The sequence below is a fragment of the Gallinula chloropus genome (genome assembly GCF_964237585.1).
Source record: "Gallinula chloropus genome assembly, chromosome: Z".
Lineage (NCBI taxonomy): Eukaryota > Metazoa > Chordata > Aves > Gruiformes > Rallidae > Gallinula > Gallinula chloropus.
Genome location: NC_140089.1, coordinates 3,861,421 through 3,878,547, shown reverse-complemented (window position 1 = coordinate 3,878,547; position 17,127 = coordinate 3,861,421). Strand labels below are relative to the sequence as shown.

The 17,127-nt window shown below is 38.6% G+C and overlaps 1 protein-coding gene across 1 annotated transcript in view; it reads left to right on the top strand.

The window, feature by feature from the left end:
- Positions 1–6,131: 6,131 nt before the first annotated feature.
- ADGRV1 (adhesion G protein-coupled receptor V1) overlaps positions 6,132–17,127 on the top strand; it is a gene marked incomplete at its 5' end in the record, with an annotated part of 304,575 nt that continues 293,579 nt past the window's right edge. The window contains 6 exons of the mRNA XM_084279017.1: positions 6,132–6,314; positions 8,309–8,458; positions 10,068–10,163; positions 11,259–11,363; positions 12,695–12,808; positions 15,657–16,222. Of these exons, the coding sequence (XP_084135143.1) occupies positions 6,132–6,314; positions 8,309–8,458; positions 10,068–10,163; positions 11,259–11,363; positions 12,695–12,808; positions 15,657–16,222 (1,214 nt within the window). The remainder of the gene's footprint in view (positions 6,315–8,308; positions 8,459–10,067; positions 10,164–11,258; positions 11,364–12,694; positions 12,809–15,656; positions 16,223–17,127) is intronic.

The following is a 17,127-nucleotide window of genomic DNA, read 5'->3' as shown; positions in this document are numbered from 1 at the left end:
TTGCCCTTTATTCCCTGCCTGGAATGAGAAGAGGCAGAGCAGGCAGCTGCCTCAGAGATCCTTCAGTATTACCTGGTTTAAGAGATAAATCCTAGTTCTCCAGTGATGATTGCATGCATTACGACTTAAAATTTAAGGATATATCTTAGATCCACTCAAATTCTTCTGTGGAAATGAAAAGAAGCTGCCAGAAATCTTACAAGGGGTACTCTGGGCTTGTGACACTTTGCCTCTCAGTGACCTCTAACAACAGGAGGAGGTGATTTGGATTTCTCACCCGGCCTCTGTCTTGGCCTCGGGTTGCAGATTTACCACTTCCAGTATTGTTTCCTGGCTGTGATGGTAGATTTACCTTTCTGACTAGCAGTGGCAGGCAGTTTATGCATCTTTTCTTCCTTGGGATGAGATGTCTGTGTTGAAGGGTCCTTCCCTTTTTCAAGGGAGCGTAATTGAATGGGAAAGCTCTTCCATATGGAGAAGTTGCTCAGGCTACATGAAACTGGCCATTCCCAGTGATACACAAGGTCATGGATAATAAGTTGGGTTTGTTTTTTTTTTTTTTAAATATTGCAACTGTTAGAAAGCAAATGGCCAGGAGAATTGTTGACTGATGTTAGTGCCATAAGTCTCAAATGCAGATAACTCCTGTGAGCACCTGAGGTTGTGCCGTGGTACTGCTGTGCTGTGGCAGCAGTAGTGAGTAGGGAAGTCAGCAGCTGAGACCCCAGAAAGTTCAGGGCAGTAAAAGCTGATCAAGGGATTTTCAGTCTGCCTTTGTGCTTTGGCTAGCACTTTCCAGTGTTAGCAGTGAGGGGGGGCGGGGGGGTGATGGGCAGGTACCTGGAATGTCTTTGTAGTAGAGAGGGGAAAGCCCTGGGAAACCCTGGAGAAGAATTGGAAGCAAAAGCATGCAGTGACACTGAGTAACGTGCATGGAAATTGGCGAGACAGACTCTTGCCCCAAGTGAGCAGCTATTAGCAGAGGCCAGGGGCGCAGACAAAGCGGTGCATGTCCTGACTTAGTGTAGTTCTCATGCTTCATCCACCTTGAAGCAAAAAAAAAAGGGATGTAGGAAGATGCTATTCTGAAATAGTACCTTTGGAACACTCTCTTTTCCAGTCTGTATTAGTGAGAGACTTAATTATCCCACTTCTAAGAGGAAAAAGCCGACACCAAGAAAGAAACGACAGCCTGCAGAGCAGATGAGGGTAATACCCGCTCCCCAAATGCTACGTTCTGCAGACACAGCTGCTGTGTCTTCCTTTGCATATGTCTGGTCTGTGGGAACTTTGAGAGAAAGAGAACCCCATTCTCAGATAAAACATTTCTCTCTTAATTGGGGGTCATGACAGCATAGAACGTCGAAGTAAAGTTTCTTTAAGTCCTGCTGCTTTCACAGGTTGTTCTGCAATCCTGTTGTAAATGCCTAAAATAAAAATGCTGAAGATACCGTGTTTTAAAATATGTTTCTACAACAGGTGCAGCAAGGGGAGTGACCTTGTGAAACTTCTTGCTCTGTGCTGTTCCAGCCTACTACAGAGAATCTCCTCTTTACATATGAAAGAGCACATGTATCTCTCCCCCATTGTGCTCAGCCAAAAGATGCTGCTGGGTGCTGACATCTCTGCTGTGAATAGACTTCTCTCTGGCAACCATTGATGGCTGTAATGCTGTACTCAATGCGGAGTAAGGGGCATGCCAATTTTTGAATGTTCTACTTGGCTGGGTATTTGTAGTCACGGGGAGTAGACAAGGGCAGGCAGTGAAAAGTGCACTGGGCTTTTACACTGTGTCCGTGGACTTTGGAAAATCCACAATGGGTTGTGTGACGAGTGGTTGTAATCAAGTTGTAACTGCTGGGTGGGAGAGGTGCTGCTGCATCATACCTGTTGTTCCGTCTCCTGGGCAGCAATGGGACGTCTGAGGTACAGGGTACTTAGTCCCTCCTTCCATCTGCTTCCTTGTTAATGAACTCCTCTTTCTTTTCCCACTCTCCTTTTTTGTATCTGGCATTTTCTGCTCATTTCATTGCTGATTTGGCATCTCTCACAGCCCTTTCATTCCCCATCTTGATCTCTCCAGGTACTGTGGGTTCCCTCATTTCTTCAATGAAAACGGCCAGGAGATCTTTTCATTCTTAAGGGGGTTTTGGTTCACTCAGCACAGGAGCCAGTGGAAAAGTCTCCAGGAAAGACCTCTCATTCTTTTTAAACTCTGCAATCTCCATCTGAAATTTGATCTGGGAACCGAGCAGTAAAAATAAACAAATCCTGTCAGTTCATGAGCCCACCATGAGCTTGGTGAGCCCACCTTTCCTTGGCTCCAAATGGGCAATAGATTGGAGCAGGATTCCTCATGTAATTTGTATACATTCCTGTGGAAATTACCTGCATTCACTCTGCTGAGTTCTACACCAGGGTTCTGTGGCTTTGGGGAAACACGAATGAGCTTCAGAGAGTGACATAAAACACAGACCAAAAAGAAACGTTAGGGATCATCAGAATTTTGAGTTGGATCTCTCTACTTTTTCAATCACACAGTTGAAGAATGCAATTTTTAGGCTTTTAAGATTCTTTAGTACCATTAAAATGTCCAGATTGAGAGGCATTATCTTTTGTTTTAAATACCAGAAACCTTTTTTTTTACTAAATCCCTTACAAACTTCACCTAAGCCTCAGGATGCAGCGTTGCTTTAAATACCACTGGTACCACTAATTCTTATTTGAAATGGCTTTAGTTGGGCTCAGCAACAAAATAATTGACTTGTACGTACTCTGAAGACATATATTCCATTTCTGCTTGTTGCTTCAAAAACATTTAAATGACTTGGACTCATTAATCTATTTTAAAGCCTGACTGAGTATCCTGGGCTGAGAGAACCAAACTGCATAATACTTAGTTAAAGCAGAGGGGAGTATTTGATCTAGTTTACCAAAATTTATCAGTGAACAATGACTAGAGTTTCATCTTAATTTGAAAAAAATAAACCCACCACAACTAAAATATTAACCTCACTGGTGATATACTGGAGTGAGGGGTGTGAGGAGGAGTCATTCTTTATTCCCTGATCTAGCAAAGGTGTCTGCTGACCTTTGTGCAGTGCAGTTAATATGGGAAAAAAAAAACAACTGAGTTCCCATATAAATTTTAGGTGCTGTAAAAAATGAGATCATATTAAATAAAGTAAAACAGTGTGACCAGTAATATCTTTTTGGCTATTTGAATACATTTGTTCTGAATTCTCTAAGTCTTGGTTTATGTTACCTTTACTGTTCCACATCACTTTTAAGAAATAATCATGGTTTTCAAAGTTGAGTTTGTATAAACAGTGTAAAAAACTACATTTTTTGGCAGGCTGTGCAAAGTAAATCTTAGTACAAATAATGTAACAAGGAAGAATACACACCATCTAAATAATTGATGGTATGATTGTGAAACCTCTCTTGTTCCACAGGAGTAATCCTATAGTTTTAGAATGCTCTCTAGTAGAAGTAATAGAATTCAAGTAATTCTAAACTTTGTAATCTTGCCCTCAAGGATCATGTTTTCAGTATTATTTGCTAGAAGCATGTACCGTGGGAAGATATTTGCGAAGTCTATGACAAGGTAACAGCTGAAGCTAAAAGGTCAACAAATTCCTCAGTTTAGCAGGGAGGATGCCTGCATCTGCAGACAGTGTAATTGTCCCAGAGTTTACAAAAGGTTGGACAACTGCTCTCCTTCCAGCTTAAGTTTCATGCTTTTCAGAGCAGCTCCACATGGAAACAGCAAAAACATCTTGCAAGTTCATTCAGTGAGCTTTAGAAATCCTGATGATTGTAAATCCCAGGGGTCTCATGCAAGTATATATATTATCTTTCCTTACTACAGTAAGCTTTTTCTGCACTGGAAGCACTAAAGAGATATGTAGGAATAAAGCATTGTTCCAGAAAGTATGTGGTGCATTGACTTCTCAGTAAGAGCCGTGGATGTCTTGAAAGGCGGTGCTCATGGTAATAAAAGTCTATAGCAATGTAAAGTTCCACAGTAAATACTTTTCTGTGTGACATTTTACATAACACTTGTCAAATAGGGTGTAAAACGGCTGTTTGTTCTCATAGGTAACATGTTTAGTACTGATTTGTACTTTCTTTCCCTGATCACCTGTTCCCTCTGTGACGTTCAGTAGAGCTAGGTGGTATTTTTTATTACAAATCATTAAAATTGGCTAATTTTGTCTTCCCACCAGCCTTTGCTTGTAGGAATTGAGAAACACCAGTAGTTTTCTTCCAACTTAGATTATGCTTAATATTTTTTGTTCTATAACTTGCCTGAAAGCAGTTCATTTCAAGTCCTCACAATGTAAAATTAACCCTTGCCTGGATGGTATTTAGTGTAAGATGCATTGAAGTCTTTCTGAAGCTGGATTAATTTTAGTGGTCTAAAGGCTATCATGCTATCTGTTCATTGCAAGATTAAAACTGCCTGACTTCATCTGTAAAACAACTGAGAATATTCTCTGGACATCGAGTGCATTTTGATTAAAAATTTGGTTACACACACTTTACAAGAATGTATTTTAATATACACATGGCATTTCCTGTTTCAGTGATCATTTATGACTAAATATTAATTTACCATCACTCACAAATAATGAGAACAAGTGCTTTGCAAACATGGCTGAGTAAAAACACCATTAGTGTGCAAATATTAATGTAATATGTTCTACATTGTTTATCCCACTGTCATTGATCAGATTTCTCTGGAAGTAGAATTTTAAGCAAAATAACCATTTATTTGTACATGTAATGACATAGATATGGTTGGTATCTTTTGTACAGAAGTTTATAAAGAATTAACATTATAAAACAGTGACTACAGATTAAAAGAAACATGCTGGAAGTACTAATTCCATTAACGATCCAGGCTGTAAAGCCTTTTGGTGCTTGGAGCTCAACTTTGTTCTCTTGGTTTGTTCAAAAGTTGTGATCCTTATGGCAGAAATCTGTACCATGCAGCATCCAAGAAAACCCTAGTTCCAGTCAATGCTGTACAATATGAGCTCCTGCATAACACACAAGCTGTTTCAAATTTGTTGTGCCAGAGGCTCTTAGAAAAATCTGTCTTCCACAGTATCAACACCTGATGACTTCACCAGAACTTAAAACTTGTGTTTTACATCACATAACTGGATGTAGCAGTAATAAAACACCGTCGCTTTAAGCTGTCATATCCTAACAGAAAAGAAATCTAGATATTGTGCAGGAACAATTAAAAATAGAGGTCTGGCTGTGCAAAGGTTACAATGGCATTAAAATGTGCCGCAGTGATACTCTGAGACAAGAAAACATGAGTCATGGGGTAAGGTAGCAGTGCAAAGAATCTCAACTAAATGTGGGAGAGTTTAAGAACATTTCATGGTCCATAAGATGTCAGGAGATGGTCTATGAGATGACAAGATAGAATGAGAGGGAATGGCTGCAAGTTGCACCAGAGGTGGGGTTCAGGTTAGTAATGAGGAGAAATTTCTTCTCAGCAAGAGTGGTTGGGCAGCAGAATGGGTTGCCCAGGGAGGTGGTGGAGTCACTCAGGGTGTTCAAGGAAAGGCTGGGTGAGGTACTTAGAGACATGGTCTAGTGAGTGATACAGGTGGTAGGGGGATGATCTTGGGGGTCTTTTCCAACCTTAATGATCTATGTTTCTACTACCGGAAACATCCAGCCCTTCATGCTTCCTGCCAATTCCTGTTGACTTCTAGAGAGAAACAAGACCACAGAGAAAGTTGGAACAGAACTGTCATCCTTTAAGATAAATGTTTGTTGATTGTAAGTGAAAACAACTGTGTCAATGCCATAGTTTTTTCCTAGAAGTTACTTATTCCTCCACTTTAAAAATTTGATAAATGCTTTCTAGAAAGTAACTGTATGAAAATTATGAAACCAGAATTAGATATAGATTATAATGAAGTTATCTGACTTGACTAAAGCTGTGACCTGTGCTTATTTTCCTCTCGTTTCTGAAGCTCATAAGATAACCAAACCATTTTAAGGGCTGAGAAGGCTTGACTGGATTGGTAAGAGCGACCAGGAATGCTTTATATATTTCAGATTCACAATTTACTTTTTAATTATTCTTTTCTTTTCCTATAGGGATGCCCTCTGCTTCTTTATTAGTTTATTTGCTGTTAGCGTTACTCATTCATTTTACATCTGGAGAAACAGAAGTGAAGTTCAGTGGACAAACAGAATTTGTAGTTAATGAAACAAGTACAACTGTGATACGTCTTGTAATCGAAAGGACAGGGGCGCCTGCTAACATCACAGCGATCGTGTCGGTAAGGAACCATGCCAGTTCTACTCTCAGTAAATATTAATGCACTTCTGAAGTTTTGAATGTTGCCTGATTTTATCAACCTACTGAGAAGGAGGGTGGTATTTCACTGGGACACTGGTATTTCACTTTGAAGGAGCAATACCTAGATTCTCCAACTCAATAAATTCCTCCTGCCTGCATCAATAGTTTCAAGATAATGTTATAGTGGTATAAACACCTCCTCAAAAAGCTAGCTCCTGTTGCTCAGGTAGAAGTTCAAACTGATGTGCTTGAGTGATTTTAATTGTGGCTGTGAGATCATACTCAAAATGTGGATGTATAACATTTTTCCCTTTTCCAGATTACTGCAGAACCTACAATTTAATAGCCACTATCTGAGTCAGATTTCCATAGGAATTAAAAAAAAATACTTTGTTGAATTCATATGATCAGAGTATTTTTTATGTTATTTCCTTTATTTATATATATATGTATATATATGTATATATATACTGTTATTAACCATGATCTCAGTTATATTCCCTTTTAAAGTTTAAAGACTCTGGAATGGGCTACACCATGTGTGTATAGAGTAAGAGGCTATGTAGTATGAGTACCACGTGAGAACACAGCACGGGAGATGTACTGCCCATGAATTTCTGCAGCCTGAAGGCAAAAGAAATTATCCATGTTCCTGCACAGCATTTTATTCTCCTGAAACTAAGTATGAAAAGCACTTTTCTTAGAAATTTCAAGGAACAGAAATTAATCTGTAGGGGCTTCACATTTTTTTTTTAACATTGGAGGAGAAAACCTTGTGAAAATAATATCCTACGTGAAAACTACTGCCCTTTACTGCCGTAACAAGCAGAGAAACTTAGTTTCCTTACTAAGACCCTGAAAGCACAAAAACGGTTTGCAATATTTTGCACAGCTCTTTTAGGAAGATGTTTGTGGCCTGTTTATGTAAGAACTCTCAGATAAGTCTGGTGTTGGCTCAGATACATAAAAAGTAGTTGCGTATATGTACAATGCTGGGTGGGAACCTTCTGTACTCTGTTTCCTCTTCATTTAACTTCTCACTTCACTCTTCTCAAAGGAAGAACAACTTTTTTCACAACTGTTTGTTCAAACCTTCAGTGCCTATAAGGATGATAGTTTCAGGTGTGGCAGCTATGTGTGTTCAGTTGCTTCTCTCCATTTAATCTCAGCTTCCAACTGTAAATTTCACCTTAGTCCTGACACTGCTGCCTTTGTAATCTCTCCTCTAACTACCTTTCTTACAGTGGAATAGGGGATTTTCTTGTGTTGACTGAAGTGAAAGCAAGGCTGTTCATGATAGAATTCCTCTTGCCAAAGCTGGCAATCAAAAATTTAATCATCCTGGCTAAATGCCTGGGCTGCTTCTAGTCCCAAGTGTGAGAGGAAGGCAGAGGGCACTTAGGTTTAATTCAGGTAGGGTGTTATGAGTTCTACAGATCTGTGGTAGGCATAGCTTTTCCATTAAAAAATTGGTCGTATGGTGCTCTGAGAGTGGTGAGGGGCTGGAACAGGCTGCCCAGAGAGGGGGTGGGTGCCCTGTCCCTGGGGATGTTCAAGGCCAGGTTGGATGGGGCCCTGGCAACTTTGTGCAGATCCAGGCCTGGAGGTTGGTGGCCCTGCCTGTGGCAGGGGGGTTGGAGCTCTATGATCCTTGGGGTCTCTTCCAACCCAGACCATTCTGTGGTTCTATGATTCTTTGATTATGCAACAGATTGCCAGGAAGGAAGTCAGAAATGGTTCTGAATGATGTGTCATGTCTGGTTGTTGTGGTTTGGTTCTTATTCCTGGTTATTCAGAATGGAAACAAGGGGCTATGATCTATAATTTCTGTCCAGAAATTAACTCTATGGCATCAGGGGAAACTGCAGGAAGAATTATGTCTGAAGAAGAGCATATGGAGTATGCTAAATGAGTCCAGAATGATGCTATAGTAAGGGAAGAAGGAGGTGGCAATCAATTGTGTACTTATTGCAGATCGATGGAGAAAACACAGGAGACTTCTTTGACACGTATGCAGCTGCATTTATACCTGATACAGAAACAAACCGAACAGTGTATATCTCTGTCTGTGATGACGATCTCCCGGAGGCTGATGAGACATTCACATTTCACTTGACGCTACCAGTAAGTCTGAGCTGTTTGATTTACCTTTTCCCCAGAAAATGGTGGGTAATCTGACATGAATAAATGAAAGAACTCAAATCTGGTGAGTAGCCAGCCTGGTGCTTACTGCTTATTAGAAGGGTTTATGGTTGGTGTATCTCTGTATGGTGTTGCTTTGCAGTATACTGCATTTAGCTGTGGACATTTATAGGTTCACTAGAGCTCAGAAGAGTTTGATTATGAAGACAAGTCTCAATCTTTCCTGGATAGGCTCTACCTGGAAAGGAAGGTGGAAATAACATAATACAGAGGATGATTTCCAGTGTCCCACAAGTGGAGGGAAAATGAGACTTACCAAAAACCAAGCAAGCAGTTTTTAAAATTATCAATGGTCTCTTCATATTATTCTGTCCCACAGGAGTCCAGATATGAGAGAGACACACATTCACTTCTTTTTTTAAGTATCAGTTCATGACTATGATTGATGTCAGTTCAATAAAAGTCATTTTTATATTTTATTGTGAACTACCACATCTTAGGGGATGTTTGCAGTGAATATAAAGTCGCATCATATTCCTTCATTTTTCCTTTGATTTGGAAATGTTGCTCATTTTTACAACACTTGAAATGTTTCTTTTCTTTTGCTAATATCTCAGGATAGTAGCTTCAAAGTTTCAGTTGCATACCAATGTTAGGAAAAAATGACTTGGGAGTTCCTGGCTGTTCTACATGCTTCATAGCTGGCTCCCTATTGCTATGGTGTGATTAATAGATTGTCAAACTATGATTAATCATTTACAAAGTTTGTTTCAAGGAGCTTGTTGTTGACTGTATAGACTGTCCTGGTTTCAGTCAGGATGGAGTTAACTTTTTTTTTGCAGCAGATGGAATGCTGTGTTTGGGAGTTAAAATGAAAGCAGTGCTGGTAACACCCTGATGGGTTTAGTTGCTGTCAGACAGTCAAGGACTTTCTCAGCTCTTCAAATTTCTCTGTTAATGAGAAAGGAGGGGACGAAGCCAGGACAGGTGACTCAAACTGGCCAAAGAGAGTATTCCATGCCAATTCCGTCCTGCCCAGTATAAAGGGGAGCTGATGGGAGGAGGAGGGGGTGGCTCTGGGATGCGTGGTTTTTGGGGGACGGTCAGGTTCCGGGACGGCTCTGGGTGGCACGGCCTGAGCTGTGGGTTCGGTGAGAAACTGCATCCTGTATCAACAGTTTCATAGGGACTTTGCTCTAAGTCCTGTTAGTATTGCTATATTTATCTTTCTGCTATTCTAGTAAACTGTCCTTATCCCAACCCACAGGCTTTCGGCTTCTTGGTTTTGGGGTTGTTATTTGCCCCTTCCTTTTCCCTTCCCGTCCCTCACCCCCCCACACACCCCCTCTTCCCCTTCTCTTTTCCTTTAAGGAGCAGGCAGCTGCGTGGATCTCAGCTCTCAGCCAGGGTAAAACCCCAACAAGACTGAATTATTTCACTGTATTCAATTGCTTTAAATAATTTTCAATGTAGTAACAAAAAAGACATGCCGTTTCTTATAGGCTGATACTCTTATAAGGCACTAAAATAAAAATGTGTGGCTTTTCCCCGTCACTATATTTAATATCTTATTTTTTCTTGTTAATTTTAGAAACCATCTGCAAGGATAAAGCTTGGCTCACCCAAATCTGTCACTGTAACAATCTTATCAAATGACAATGCCTTTGGAATAATTTCTTTTGACATGGTATGGCTTTTTATATGGTATATGTGAAAATTTTAGAAAACAAAAATGTGAGATTTTCAAAGGTGCTGGTTAGTTATTCAACTGAATCCCTTGAAAACAGAGTCTGAGTTACATCTTTGAAAACGTCTCTGGAGGTAATTCATACCTATGTATGTAGTTTATACACCTGTACAGCTTTAATACTTCTATTCACTTTTAGGTGTTGACATGTAGCCTGGCACCCTCACATTTGGCTGAGTATCTATGTTGCTCATCTCAAATATAATACTTTTTAAAAGCTGTTCAGTGCCACTGTCCCTCATCTGTAAGTCAAAATGTAAATATAGTAGGGAAGGAGGGAGGTGAAGTATCACAGGAAAATGAAAGATGCGGTTTGGAAATCCTGAAAATATTTGCATTTTCTGATATTAAATGAGTAATTTTATACTTAACTCTCAAGTTAAGAGAGCAGTATCATGGTATATGCATCGTATAAGACCTTCTGCAAAAAGATACTGGTGTGAGTCTATTGGAGTGATGGATATTTGCAGTAACACAGAGTTTGTCTTGGAAGGAAGAGAAACAATGTCATATTGCCAGTGTAGTGGCAGAATAATCTTTGCTGAAAGGACCTCCCTCAAAAAACACAAGGATGCAAGAAATTTTTAGCACCTTAGTACTAAGCCCTGAGTTGGTGTGATTCTTTGAAAGCTTTCAGCTACCACAGTTTGACAGACGAGACTCCATTTATGGCTAGTTATCTAATAAATGACTTTTTAATGGAGAAAACCGATTTTTAACGGGGTTAGGAGCTCCTATAAATACCAGTGCTAATATGCCAGTGCTTTGTGTGTGTGTAGGCTATGTAAATTTACCAAAAAAAGCCCCAAACCATTCTACTTGCATAACTTATGATAATTTTTTTTATCTGAAATCTTTCAAGCTTTCTATTAGCTGAACTAATTGGTTGCTAGGAAATGTATGCCATCAGTGGACTGGTTTGCAGACTGGATTAACTTGTCTGTGGGAGTTTGGTATTTCTATGGTAACAGTTTCTTCCTTCTGCTGTGATATTTGATCTGTGCCTGATTGCCTGTCCCTTTTCTTCCTCATTAGCCTGCCTTAATCACAGTGAATGAGCCCCGGGGCAGAAATGAATTTGTGCCTCTCACTCTAATTAGGGAGAGGGGAACCTACGGGACGGTGGTCGTAACTTTTGAGGTGAGTTTATCAAAAAGGCTTCATACCTCAGTTGGATGAAACTGTGAGGCTGTAATCACGACTTACTGAAGTGTCTAGAAAAGTAAAGGAGGGGTAAAACACCTATGTCTATAATTTTTAAATCAGTTTCATAAAATGGAAAGATATTATCTGTCGAAGGGAAACTATTGTAGCTATCGGACTGTTTAATTTGAGGGAAAAAATCTAATTACTGAACTAAGTGTTCTCTGTTATTTAAGAAGTTATTTAAGGTAGACTTAATTGGTGTTACTAGAAAAATGTGTATCAAGTGGGTAAGAAATGTCTTATTTAATATGTCTTCAAAATTTATATTTTACAAATAAACATCTGAGTGAGTCTTTAGTACCTGTGACAATTTATAACATGTGAGTACGAGGGCTTGGTATTTGTTGAAATTCTGTATCTGTTAAGACTGCAGTTTGAATCCCCAGAAACTTCTCTGCTCATGTTTAGGCTGATATTAATGTACTTGCTTTGAAAGTGATGCAATTATTTTCTTTACTGTTTTTGTTGTGCCTTCTTTTTTTTTCCTTACCTGAATTCAATTCTAAAGCATACCTTAAAATTATATATAAATTCTTTCATATGGGTATTTCTTTATTAATGATCTGGTCTTATACATCACCAAGGGCTTGATCTACCTGTCAAAAATCTGAAAAGATTAGTACTGGATTTTATTGCATACTAAGTACAGCACCTATAGCTATATATATTTATGTAGTTAAGTACAGAATGAGATAATTTATTCTAGGTCTATTTGGTTTAAGTTCCAATAAATTTTATTACCTGCCCCATTGATCCATCTGACAGTGGTATTTGTGTTTACAAGACTTCGTAAAAAAATTCACCATTTTACCTCTAAGGGGCTTTCTAATCTTCTAGGTTTCACTATTAGATGTATTATTTTCAGTATCACAAGTCAAGATAGACAGGACACAAACCCACTGACTGCTATTACTTTGTCTTGCAACTTATAAAATACTGGTGATTTTAATGAGAACGAATGTACTTTCTGTTAGGTCAAAGGGTCAATTATTCATTAGTAGACACTCATAAGCCTATATAGAAGTAGTTTTCTTCCTCTTTTTCTGGCAATGCACAGTTTCTGATGAGTGGTTACTCTGACTTAACCCATCTGCCAAAGACAAAAAGCAGATTTTCATGACTGAATGTTTGTACCTGTGAGCCGGTGACTGAAAGGATGGTCATTTGTGAGGCATTTCACACGCTGTATGCTGATCATGGCACTTGTGTTTGATGTTTATTCTGGTTTTTACGTGTTTCTTATGGTGAAAATCAATTATTTGCAGATAGAAGATGGACCAAACCCAGCTGAAGAAGACTTAAGTCCAGCTAGGGGAAATATCACGTTTACCCCTGGGAGATCAATGATGATTTGCAATGTAACAGTGCTTGATGATCAGGTAAAAACAAGTTGACTTCATTTTTATTTTGGATATGTAGAAGGTTAACTGCTGTTCTGGAGACACTTAGAGTAATAGAGTTATAAGAGTAATAAAACCAAAATGCTTGGTTTAAATAACCTTCAAGAGTGCTTCTGCTTAATAAAGTCATGTTAAATTTTGGCTCTGTGAGGTCTCATTTTTACTCCTTCTAATGCTACCTCTGTAATTCTCATCAATGAATATTGTTAGTTTCTGAACATATCCTGGCTGCAACGACTAGATCTGTTAGGTGCTACTGCAGTAAATGTGTAAGTAATCAGGAAAGCATTGTACTTTTTTCCACGTGGAACACTAGAGTTCCTTTTACAGCCGAGTTTGATGGTCTTGAACTAGGTATAAGCTTATCTGTTAATTTTTTCTTGCTGTATTTAACTTTCCTCTACTTCTTTTTAAATGTGCTCTGCTTCTCCCTACTTGTATGCCTTGCAAGTCTGGGTTATGTTTCTAGAATGAATTCAGGCTCTCCTTTTTTGTCTTTTCCTTAGGCAAAAGGAACATAATCATAATATTACATATGTGAAGTGGTTTTTGTTGCATCCTCAGTGATGCCTGTGCGACTCCTTAACTTCCATTATCCTTGGATAAGACCCCAGTTTATCCTTTATGACCTTGACTGGCTGGCTCTCCTTCACATGAAGAGCAGACATGTTATATTTGCCACTGAAGAAAGAATATAACATACTGAATATTCACAAAGAAAAAGAAAGATTTTTGAAAATCAATGTTTTTATATAGATATATTATCAGGGTATAAACATATTTTTAAAAAATACTTCTAGAAATAGATAAGATTCATAAAATAAACAGGCAGTCTCAAGCAGAGTACAAACAATAGGTGACAAGTAAATTTTTCAGTTTTTAGATTGGTCTTTAAAAAAAAAAGTTTATATGGTGTGAGTATTTGTTTCAGAGTAAACAAAACGTATTCTTCTACTTTTCAGTTAATGATTTTCATTGTTGTTACACATACTTCCCTGGTTTTGCGTTTTCTTAAATTTGTAGTGGGGATGAGAGAGGAAAAAGAGGCAGCAAAATGGCTAAATATTGTACAGAACAACTTAATGAGGGATTTCACAAGAAAAACAAAAATATAGCAAAAAATGCCCCCATCTTGGAAGTCAGCAACTTTAAGGAACTTTTTTTGCATATTTCTGCAGTTTTTTGTATTTTTCTGAATTGGGTCTCACTTTTCCTGCAGAAGTTAGGGGGCTGGGGATCTGATCTCTGTAGCACCACGTTTATAGTAATTTTATTGTATACATTTCCTTTCTTTTAACTGAAGAATAATGGAAACTTTGTTAAGAGAAAATGAAAGAGGCGAGGCAGCACTGGAAATCCTTTGTATTGCTGCCTTTGAGTTGAGTGCTTTTCTAATTGGTCAGTCATGATGCCTTTAAGAGCTCCAGAATATCCCATTTATGCGAGATACTAAGGTGTAAACCACAAGAAGACATTTTGGATGTCTCTCAATGGATATTTTTGCGGTGTAAGATGGTATATTAATTAGTGAACCGCATGAAACTTAAGTTTAGCACCTATTGTGGTGAGGCAAAATACCCGTGTTGTACCTCAGCTTAGGGGAGAGGTGACTGGGAGCTTCCAGATCTCACACTGACAAAAAAAGAACCTGCGCCAGTCAACAACATTGTGCAAGTTTAAGTGCCACAAGCCAAACAAAGGGCAGAATTGGCATCAGCTGTAAAGGCAGTGGCATGCCCACTCTCTTAGCCCTAGAAAAGGATCTGAGGGTGGCCAATTAGCAAATGAGTGTGAAAGAGAAGAAATATTGGACAGCAGGGTTTTCAGAACTTTTTTAGCTCGGTAAACAAAAGTGCATGAAAAGGATCTGTCAGCTTTATAGCAGAGTATTGCCATTAGCAAGAAATAAGTAATTTTGTCCTGGGATTCCTCTGCAAAGCAAATAATAGTAGTTTCCAAGAGTCTACAGCAAAGATGAGTTGTGAAGTTCATAAATAATTTTTAAAGATTTACTGTTTACCTATATGTATTAATATTTTTTTTTCCTTTTTTCACTTAAATAGGTTTAGCAAATCAGGATTTGGTAAACCAAATGTACTAACATAAAGCAAGAAACCTCATCCTTAAGTTCTGTAATTTGCTGTTTACAAGCCACTCTGTTATCTGCTGCATCAGATATTGGAGAAGAAACAGCTAAAGCTAAAATGTCATTTTAAACATCAATTTTGTAGAAATCCCAGAGACTAATTGCTAAGCTCCAGAAAACACTTTCTCAGATCTGTGATGGAAATTTTTGGATGTTACTGTGTCTGAATGTAGGAAATGTTTCTTTTCCACTTGGGTTTGGACAAAGTAGGTTGTGTCCATAAGTTGTTCCTGTTCTCTCAGTCATCCCTAGAGATAAATAAGTATCAACACCAGAAAAACCAACGTGAAACCTAACTAACATGCAGGAGTGTTTGTTTCCAAATTGAGGTGGTTTCCAAAAGTGAGTTTTGGATCTTCTCATAGTCTCAAGTTGGAAAGGTGACAATTTTTTTTTGTGATTCTTGCCTAATTTTTCTTCTTCTTTTGTTTGGCTTTCCAAGCTTTTTCATATTGCCAGAGCAAAAATTACATTTTAGAAAATGGAAACATTCAGTGTTGCAAAGGGTTTTGCAGCCAAAGTTAAAAGCAACACGTCTCTCCTGTTTTAATATGAAATGAGCAGTCATGTTGGTATTATTTCCCTTCTCTGCAAAATATGTAAAATAATATTTCTTAGTAAGAGTGCCCTGCATGTATCTGAAATGTGACTTATACCTGGTTTCTAATATTACTTTTCCAGACACCTGAAAATGATGAACTCTTCGTTGTTTATCTGAGGAGCGTGGAGGGAGGGGCTGAAATCAACAGCACAAAGAATTCTGTTCAGATCAATATTAGGAAAAATGACAGTCCTGTGCGTTTCACTCAGAGTTCTTACATGGTGCCTGAGGAAGTCGGCGTGGTAACAGTTCAAGTGGTTCGTGGTAGGGATGTCAGTGGAAAATTAATTGGACCTGATGAACACGAAGTCTCTGTCAGTTACGCCATCGTAACTGGGAACTCAACAGCACATGCACAGCTGAATGTAGACTTCCTAGATCTACAGCCAAATACAACTATTGTTTTCCCACCTCTAGTTCATGAAACCGATATAAAATTCAAGATCCTTGATGATGCCATACCAGAAATTGCTGAGACCTTTCAGATCGTGCTCCTTAAGGACACTCTGCAGGGAGATGCTGTTTTGGTTAGTCCATCTGTTGTTCATGTCACCATCCAGCCGAACGACAAACCGTATGGAGTGCTGTCAATCAACAGCATCTTGCTCGCTCAGACTGTTGTCATTGATGAAGACCAAGTTTCAAGGTACTACAGATCTTCAGACCTCCGATCTGCTGAGATGAAGAGATTTGTTTGGCAGTGTTAAGCGTCCTTAGGATTTCATTGGCAGCCGTTATAAAATCAGTGCTGAAAATACAATGTAGAAATCACTTCCTGTGTTATTCTTATCAACTGCAGCTGCAAAGATTTCAAGGAAGTGGGAATGTCTAATTACACAGGAAGTTTTGTAGTATCTATGAACTGCATGTAAAAACTGCAAATATTTAATCACCTTATCGGAACAGTGAAAAACCCTTAATCTAAGGCAGGATCAATGAATTTGTGATGCTTGCTGCCACACACCGGTTTACATGAGCAGGAAATAGATTTCTGGCTTCCTTCCCCAGTAAATCTTGGTATTTAATATATATAAAATTAATCTCTGGTTAAAAACCCTCAAAAATATCCAAAAACAAACCCAGAAAAAAACCCACAGAAACAACAAAAAGGTGTTAGATGTCTCCCATTAAGTACATAAATATTTGTAATTTTACAGAGAGATTAAAATCAAAGCTCTGTACAGATTTTACAGGTAGGACTCATACACAGTGTTCAGAGTCTCAGTAAAATGGTCCACTTTTAGCTATCCATGGTAGTTCACCCCCAGAGAAACAGGTAGCGTTTCCTATCCTACTACGAACAATTTCAAAGTAAATTGAAGTAAGTATTCAAAGTAAGTAGTAGTATGTAGAGCTGAACACTTCAGTATTCATCTTTCTTTCTTATACAGAGTAAAAAAATAAAATCTTGCTTTCTAAATTCTTTTAAGTCATGATTCCAGACTTCCTTTTGTAGTTAAGTGCTCGTCAGGTGCAGTAAACATGACATTTTCAGTGTCAGAAATATCACAGAATCAGTATTTCGGTACAGAGGCAAATAGTTAATCCAGA